Source organism: Carassius auratus, chromosome 14 (genome assembly GCF_003368295.1).
Source record: "Carassius auratus strain Wakin chromosome 14, ASM336829v1, whole genome shotgun sequence".
NCBI lineage: Eukaryota > Metazoa > Chordata > Actinopteri > Cypriniformes > Cyprinidae > Carassius > Carassius auratus.
In genome coordinates, this window is record NC_039256.1 from 16,458,991 (window position 1) to 16,468,334 (window position 9,344).

The window sequence follows — 9,344 nt, forward strand, 5'->3', positions numbered from 1 at the left end:
CAAGTATATAATATTTTATTCATTGTTTGATTGTTTGTATTATAATTTTTTATGTATGATATGTTTTATTATGTAGCTATCTTTTTTTCTTTTTACTTATGTACGTAATAATTAAAATATACATTTTAACTAAAAATATATCATTAGAAAATCTGTACACTTTTGAAAGCATATTTTACTATTTATATTATTATAATTGTTTGTTATTAATGTATGTTTTATTATTATTTCGTTTTCTTTTATATATGTTATATTATATTATTATTTATTATTATTTTTATTGTTATATTTATATTATATTATAATAAATATTATATTAATCAGTAATCTTTATATATTTATTTGTATTTTTGTGTATTTTTATTATTAAGGTTTTTTATTTTTGCAGTTTTGCAAGTAAATTATATTAATTTATTGTTTGTTTGTATGGATTTTCTTTTTTATGCATGATATGTTTTATTATTTAGTTATCTTTTTTATTTTTGTATTTTTTACTTATGTATATTTTTTAATTATTTTTTGATAATTTAAATACTTTTTTATTAAAATATATCATTTTAATTTTTTACCATTTTGAAAACATTATATTATATTATATTTCACTAATATTTTTTTTTTTTAAATTATTAATGCATGTTTTCTTATTATATTATATTATATTATATTATATTATATTATATTATATTATATTATATTATATTATATTATATTATATTATATTATATCACTTTTATTTTGCTTACACACTCTCCATATTTTAAAAGTCTTGTTAATTATTTGTTGTTTTAGCTTTTCAGCACTCTGTCCCTTTGTTTATTTCTTTAATGCATTCCTTTTGCAGAATCAGCAGGCCAAGTTTTATGAGAGCATTATGAAGATCCTGCGGCCCAAGCCAGACTACTTCGCTGTGGGATATTACGGCTGCGGCTTCCCTCAGTTCCTCAGGGTCAGTGTGTGTTTAATATTCTCAGATAAGGCTGAAACTGTGCCCACAGATATGTTGTGTAATCTAGATTATGATGTGTTGATATATTTGATATCAACAGAATAAGGTTTTCATTCACCGTGGGAAGGAGTACGAGCGCAGGGAAGATTTCCAGAGTCAGTTGATGAGTCAGTTTCCCAGCGCTGTGAGACTCAACATCACCACGATGCCCGGAGACGACATTAAAAACTCCAACATGCAGTGTATCCTTCACTTTGACTGTGGGCCCATTTACAGTTTAATTCCTTTATATAGGAAACGCTTTCATATACAGCTAGTATATGTATATAACCGGTCAGTCTGTTGTTCTTGACGGGATCTGGATCAGATATCCAGTGTTTTACAGTGCAGCCGGTTCTGGAGATCCCGCCGCGGCTGAGGAACAAACCAGTGCCCGATCAGATCATCAAGTCAGTCCGCTGAAAACACGCTCATCTGTTCACCTTGTGTCACGATCTGATGCTGAAACTCTCTTCTCTTCTGTGATTCTGTAGTTTCTACAAGTCGAACTATGTCCAGCGCTTCCAGTACTCCAGACCTGTCAGGAGAGGGAAAGTGGATCCTGATAATGAGTTTGCTGTGAGTCAGAAACACAACATCATCTCTCATCGATCTCATAGAGCTAATGATAATTATTACATCTTAAAGATGCCCTTTTCCTTCTGTGATCTCCAGAAGTACGTAAATATATTACACATTTAATTGGAAAAGCCGTTTGGGATATATTTTCGTCCTAATTATCATTCTGACTCTCTTCATTTAATGTCAATACCAGCAGGCATTTAGAAAAAAAAGTTAACTGGATAATTCTCACTTCATGCACAAAGTTTTAATTGGAATACATCACATTTGCTCTGATAACTGAACAGTGCACAAGTCTGAAAACTTCAGCACATTTAAAGCTTGAAAAGAAAAGTGTTGTGAGATATCACTAGTAAATCAAATAAATTTGACTAATAATATTCCTTTACAAAGCTAAGTACAGTATTCCACATATACATGTGGCTAAAAGTATTGAATAACTCTGTCTGGGGTTATTTTAGTATTATTATAGAATAAATTCATCTTTTGATTTATCTTTTTATATATATATATTTTCAGTTTTTCTATTAATTTTAATTTGAGTTATTTAACAAGCTTGTATTTTCTATTTATTTAGCTTTCATTTATTATTTTAGTTTGAATTTGAATGATTATAGTACTTCAACTGTATTTCAGTCATGTTTACATAACAATCACTGTTGTGTTGTTATTGCATTTATTATTATTTTCCATTTTCTTTCATTTTTAGATTTTCAGTTTTCAGACTAATTTTAGTTTTTAGTAATTTTAAGTACTTTCTTTAGCTCTAATTTAATATTTAATTTAATTTAATATTTAGCTTATTTTAATTTCTCTATTTTACTCATGTTAGTACTTCATCTTCAACTTACTTCATTTAGTTTGCTGCCAATGTAATATTTCTGATTTCCATTTTTTCACTATTATTCCATGTAAAATGTATATTTAATTTCAGCTTTATTTAAATTGATGATATTTATTTGCAGTGGAAGGAAAACAGTTCATCAGATCTGCATCATTGCGGTTGTGAAGGAGCTGTAAAAGACAAAAAGGCGACTAGGATGATGAAATAAAGACACTGTGTAGTGTGCACTTTGAACAGCAGATGGAGATATTTGACCGTTTCTGTTTAGTCATCAGTCACACTTTACTGTGAAGGCAAGCACCAGAAAGCTCAAAATATGTGACGGTATTCTAAAAATACCCCCCCCCCCCCCCCCCCCCAAAAAAAACAAAAAAAAAACAAAAAAAAACACACTACAACTACCCAAAGTCACTACAACACTGAGCTCGACTCCCTACTAGATATAAATGTTGTCTGGTCGGGTTGAAGCCTTTACAAACACACACACACACACACACAGACTCTTTACTGTCATGAGTTGACTGTCTTCTCACTCTTTTCTCTGTCTTCAGTCCATGTGGATCGAGCGAACCACGTTCATAACTGCTTACAAACTTCCAGGCATCCTGCGCTGGTTTGAGGCCACGAGCATGACCCACGTGAGTCTCTGTCCCTGTCAATCATCCTGTGTAGTGTACACTGGATAGGATCTTTTCATCACTATGTAGTATTCACAACAGTAAACATAAAACAGTGGGATGTGTCATTGTCACATGACTTCATGCATATGTATGCAACTATGGTAGTCAATTGGAAATCTTTTTTATCTCAGAAACAATAGATTATTGTTACTATACTATAGTTACTTTTTCCAACAAATTGTGCCAGTTCAAACATGCCTTAAGACTATCTCTACTTAATAAGAACTAAAGTGGAGATGCACTGTTATTCTATCACATTATATGCTATTGTTTGATTGACTGATCAGACGTGTTCATGATGTAATTATTTGTGAATGTTTCTCTGTCAGACGACGGTGAGTCCGCTGGAGAACGCCATCGAGACGATGGGACAGACCAATGAGAAAATCCTCACCATGATCAACCAGTACCAGTGTGACGACGCTTTACCCATAAACCCTCTGTCCATGCTGCTCAATGGCATCGTGGACCCCGCCGTCATGGGCGGCTTCGCCAAATACGAGAAGGTCAGAGAGACACGGTGAGACAACGGAGAGAAGCGCTGAGAACGGAGACTGATGTATGTGTGTGTGTGTGTGTTTCTCCAGGCGTTCTTCACGGAAGAATACATGCACGAACATCCAGATGACAGAGACAAACTCATGAGACTCAAAGACCTCATCGCATGGCAGGTCCGAAACATCACAGCGTAGAGAACTCGAGTGGTTAGGACAGATGATTAACCTGTGTTAACTCCCATTCGACTACTTTAGATCCCGTTGCTGGGCAGAGGAATCAGTCTGCATGGAAAAAGGGTGACGGATGACCTTCGACCTTTCCACGAGCGCATGGAGGAGTGCTTCAAACAACTGAAGAAGAAGGTGGAGAAGGAGTATGGAGTGAGAGAGCTGGTAAGGATGAAAGCCAGACAGCAGAAACGGAGGGAAAGGGATCAGCGAAGTGTGTCCTGATTTTCTTCCTGTTGTGTAGCCTGATACGGATGAGAGACGATCCACTCGGCCGCGCTCTATGCTGCGCTCCGTCCGACAGTCCATCTGCTCATTGGCTGGATCTGAATGTGGAACGCCCACTAAGACACACCCAGAGAGGTGACCCCGCCCACACACACGTGTCTCTGTTCAAAAAAACATGCTGTGATTTTTCCTGCAGTTTATAAGATGATGCATCCTTTTCTAGAAATAGATAGAATACACAATATTTGTTGAAATATTTGTTATTAATATATAGTTTTAATGCTTATATTTTAATAGTTTAATTAATATTTATTAATAATTTGTTTTTGTTTTTAATACTTGTTTTAATATTTATAATTAAGTAATTTTGTTCTTATTTGTTATTAATGTTTTATTTTTTTTAAGTTTGTTTTATAATTTATTCATATTTGTAAATATATAGCTTGGTTTAGAAATTGTTGTTTTATTTTCTGTTTAAATATTTATTTTTTATTTGTTGTTAATATATTGTTATATTATTTTATTTTTTATAAAAAAGTGTTATATTTGTTTTAATATTTATATTTTAATACATGTTTGTAAGTATTATACTGTTTGATTTGTTATTCATTTGTTTATTAATATTGCTTTGTTAATATTTTTATATCAGAATTGTAATTGTATTGTTATTAGTATATTGGTTTATTTTTTATTATTAGTAGTACATTGTTTTAGTTGTTTTTTTCATATTTACTTTTGATATTTATATTTTATTCATATTTGTCTTATTTCTGAGATGATGCTAAATTAAATATTCAGAGTGGCAAGGTCATGTATCATAATACTGTTGCTTATCACAACATAATGCGTTCTGTTTCACATAAAAAAAAAATATATATATATTTTATTTTATTTTATTTTATTTTTTATTATTTTTTTTTTTTTTAAGTAGTGGGCAGTATACAGTGTGTTTTCTATTCCTCTCTGTCTCTGCCTGTAGCTTGTCTCTGGACAGTGGTGTTCCTCCCTCTCCGTCCATCAACCCTCGTTCCAGTGGAAGCATCAGTGTGATGGATGAGAGTGGTGTTGAAGTGGAGGTGAAGATGATGAAGATATTGCTATGACATGTTTCAAAAACAGACCAGTGATTGCAGCTCTCCGTGATGACATCATCATGCTCAGGTGACTCTTTCTGTTCTTTTCAGGTGAAACTGAGGAAATCCAAGAAGAAGAAGAAATCCGGTCGTGGCAGCATGATCTTCATCAGTGAGGAGAAAGAGCGCTGCAGCACCCTCGACAAACGGGTGAGACAGCAGATGCATTTAGAAATAAATCACTACAACTTCAATATGTGCAGAAGTAAATACAACTAACAATAAATTCATAAAGTATTGTGAAAGTGAAATTACCAAATATCTTAATGTTGTTATATTTAATTAATTTATTTCATTAATTGTTTTTAATAAAAAGAGTTCAGACACACTGAAATACCTTTACCCTGTAAGTTCATTAATTTATTGAGTATTTTTGCAAGTTTGGTCCTTAATTAACCTGTTTTTGTTTGTTTTTGTGATAATATTATTATGGTTTCTATTAGTTTAACTCTCTGTCTCTCTCTCTCTCTAGCTTTCCAAGAAGCAGGAGTTTCGCAGTGACACGAATCTGTCAGAGCCGAGTGAGAGCAGCGGCCTCGTCAACTCCAGATCTCTGCCCACTATTACAGGTATAACAGTCATAGCACACCAATTCCTCTCATTCCCTCTTGTTGTTTTTAGTTTTAGCTAATGCTATTCATGTAGATATTTAGCAAACCTAAATGTTTGTGGAGGGAAAAAATCTACTTCCTGTTTTGTGGATATCGAAATTCTCAAACAGGAAACAAAACAGGAAGAAGTCCTGTTAACAGACAGTTGATTTCACATGCTGTCTTCAGGTCTGTCTCTGTCAGTGGCCAATGGGAGTGAGGAGGTGGAGTCAGCGCGGTCCAAGCGTGACAGTAAAAGTGTTTCTGTGTGTCTGCCATCTGACCGCACCGGTGACCGCCGCTCCAAAGGAGTCATAAACCTGCTCTTTAAAACCAAGGTAACACACTCAAAAAAAACACTGTGATATGGCTTCCCATCATGCAACTCGTGCACAGTATATACTGTATATCACGACCTTTATTCAAGTGTGAATGTGTGTGTGTTTGTGTTTCAGACGAGCTCCAAACCTGATGAAGCAAAATCCTCTTCTGAACCGTCTGAACCATCCACTCGCTTTTAATTTTGTCTCTTTGTTGTTGTTTTTTAAAAAGCATATTGGCTGTTCGTTATTCTATCGTTTCTTATCTTGGATCTGTTACAAACAGAAGTGATAAAGCTCTTAAAGCCTGATAGTAACAGAGCTGTAGAAGAAAAAAAAGAGCCTTGATTTCACTGAATGTGTTTGAAATCAAACTCGAATGATATGAAGTCAGTGTTTTAAACATTGGTCTGTACCAGCAATAAACTCTTTTAAAATTATGAGATTTTATCTTTATTATAAATGTATACACATGGACTGTAGATATAATTCAGGGTGTTAAATTCATTCAAATTTTTCTTTTCGAGGTTTACTGGGTGATCTAAACTAGTGATTACAATACAGTGGATTTGACTGGTTCAGCAATTTGAAAAGTTCACAAATTTGATTGATGTAACAAAGAACAAGAAGCATGAACAGTTACATGTGGTTATGATTCAAGCCTAAATTATTCACAGAATATTACAAATAATCGTATGTATCAGTACTTCATATAAAGGAACACCTAAAAAAAATTAATCTTGTGAAAAAGTTATTTTTTCAAAAAGTAAAACTTTCACATATTTTTTTCATATATTTCATATATAGCCCTTTTCCTGAAGACGTCTGAGTGTGGTGACTCTTGATGCACGGACTCCAGCTTTAGAGCCCTGCAAGTTTGTTTTTAATTAATATTTTTGTTTAGATTGTAGGCTATTTCTCATTTCGTTTGCGAGCGCTGTTGCGAGCCTGCCTCAGTATTTCAATTTTTTAAATTTTATTTTACTCACTGTGGTTTAATAAATAAACATTTATTAAACTAACTGTCTGTGTGATATGCTTGAAGTGTTTTATATATGGATTGTATTGTAGCCAAGTAAAGTATTAGCGTTAATTTGAGCGGGCTTAATTGATTAAATATGTTTTAGGCTACTCGCTGTCGGCTCGGCTGTTTAACGTTAATCGTCTTTTTTTTTTTTTTTTTTTTTTAAATGCTCCAAACATTTTTCTAAATTAACTTGATAAAGAAATGAAAAGAAACATAACGCAAAACTGACACCTTTTTTAATTGTTGCAAATAGGGCAGGCTTCCGCTGTGTAATAAAATAAATAAATCAATAAATAAAAACACGGGCTCGTGTCAGACTGGGGCTGATAATTCTGATGAGCTGTCGAACACGGGTTGGGCTAGGGCCTGAGCGTCTCGGGCCAGGGCCGGGCTCGGGCCTAGATTTGAGGCCCGTGCAGGGCTCTATCCAGCTTCAGTCAACTCTTTGTGAAGCTCTCCAAAGTGTTTCAGTAGTCTTTGCTTTACAGTATTCTCAAGCTTGCTGTCATCCCTGTTTCTTGTGCACCTTATCCTACCCATTGTCTTCCAGTCAACTTTGCATTTAAAATGCTTTGATACAGCACTCTGTGGACAGCCACCCCAGACTCTCCTGAACTAATTGCCCTATATCAGCTCATACAGTGTCATGCTCTTTTATTTGTCGGTGTTTGATTTTGCTCATTTCTATTGCATATCTGTTTAGGCAAAGTGAGCAGAGAGAGAACTTCTGCTGTGTTTGTGGTTAAGTGACATATACATCACAAAATGCAGTTTAACAAATATGGATCAAAAAGACCTACAAAGACCGATTTATTTTGCCTGCAAAATTGTAGATCAGGGCAAGACATGAGCCCCACACATATGCTTCAACACTTGTGCATCAAATCTTCATGGCTGAAAATAAAAGCACCTTAGCATCTGTTCACTGACTCTTAAAAGACAAATCACATGACTAACAGCAATGTTGTGAGGAGGATCTAACGCCACAAAAATAACACAATGTCCAACAGAGGGCAGTGTTGATCTTTTTCAGTATTACACATGGTTAAGAAGGTTTATTTCCCTGAGTAACTACTTCAAGTACTTAAATTTCTATGTCACATGTCCAGTTTTGCTGGCCTAAAGTTGGTTCCTATTAAGAACAAAACAGATTTACAAAACTCATACAATCTTACAGTTAAGACTGTGTACATTAGATAAATTATATTATGCAAGCTAAAACTGTTGACATAATTGCAACTTTAAAGAAGTGACAAAAAAAAAAAAACCTTGATAGCATAATATGGTCTGTTTTATTACGTAAGATAGATAAAAGTGTGTATGAGAGGCTCTGATATCCTGTCAGCATCACAAACACACACTGTAAACTACTACACTTTTATTCCTCAGTGTTGCTGCTTTTTAAATAAAAATATGGAACATGTATGTAAATATAATCAGCATCCTGTAATAATACTGCATTTGAAGTGATTGTGTGTGTGTGTGTCCATCCTGTGGTGTTCAGTGAAGGTGATGAACTCAAATGCAAACAGGTGCGTCCTAATTAGAAACATAATGAAGAACCATGACAACTAATGAGTGATGGGCAAATAGGAACATCAGCAGACAGAAACCAACAGAAACATACGTGTCCATGAAAACAAAACGAAAGCTAAATTGAACATAATTGGGACACTGCTTTTGCTTTATATTGAGATAATATATTTTTTAACTCTTTAAATGTAATTTAATTTTTTCTTTTATTTTATTATTATATTTTTAATTAATTGAGATTTATTTTATTTTATTTGAGGTCACACCATCATTGTGGAGACACTGAGTCACCATTATATATACAGTATATTTTTCAACATTTGAGGTTTTGCTATCATTGTGTGGACGTCTAATCCTCACCCTTCTGAATCAGCCTCACGGGACAGTTGTTTGTCAGATCCCTGTTTGTCTGATTATTGTTTGCTAATGCTGGACAGTCTGGTGTTTCTCTGCAATTGGATTCTGTCAGCCACACAAACACACACTTCGACACTCATAACACTCACACACTCACTGCAGCCTGACACACTAATCTCAGCCAGCTCTGTGTTTGTCCTACACTTTAACTCTATTTATTTTAGTCAGAATGTTTACTAACACGTTTAGATTAATTTCCTGCTTGATCAAACTCTTTAAAGTTGAGTTGAGCAGGAAATATCTGTGTGTTCTCCCGTCTGATCCTGCTCCAGCCTTCTGA

The 9,344-nt window shown here is 34.2% G+C and overlaps 1 protein-coding gene across 1 annotated transcript in view; it reads left to right on the top strand.

Annotated features, from left to right (window-relative positions):
- LOC113113816 (dedicator of cytokinesis protein 2-like) overlaps nucleotides 1-7,109 on the top strand; it is a 121,548-nt gene extending 114,439 nt beyond the window's left edge. Inside the window, exons 38-51 of the mRNA XM_026280305.1 lie at nucleotides 842-946; nucleotides 1,047-1,188; nucleotides 1,314-1,395; nucleotides 1,480-1,564; nucleotides 2,963-3,049; nucleotides 3,421-3,597; nucleotides 3,679-3,762; nucleotides 3,844-3,981; nucleotides 4,061-4,179; nucleotides 5,024-5,120; nucleotides 5,229-5,327; nucleotides 5,650-5,746; nucleotides 5,957-6,105; nucleotides 6,223-7,109. Coding sequence (XP_026136090.1) covers nucleotides 842-946; nucleotides 1,047-1,188; nucleotides 1,314-1,395; nucleotides 1,480-1,564; nucleotides 2,963-3,049; nucleotides 3,421-3,597; nucleotides 3,679-3,762; nucleotides 3,844-3,981; nucleotides 4,061-4,179; nucleotides 5,024-5,120; nucleotides 5,229-5,327; nucleotides 5,650-5,746; nucleotides 5,957-6,105; nucleotides 6,223-6,288 — 1,527 coding nt within the window. The 3' untranslated portion in view covers nucleotides 6,289-7,109. The remainder of the gene's footprint in view (nucleotides 1-841; nucleotides 947-1,046; nucleotides 1,189-1,313; nucleotides 1,396-1,479; nucleotides 1,565-2,962; nucleotides 3,050-3,420; nucleotides 3,598-3,678; nucleotides 3,763-3,843; nucleotides 3,982-4,060; nucleotides 4,180-5,023; nucleotides 5,121-5,228; nucleotides 5,328-5,649; nucleotides 5,747-5,956; nucleotides 6,106-6,222) is intronic.
- Nucleotides 7,110-9,344: the final 2,235 nt, after the last annotated feature.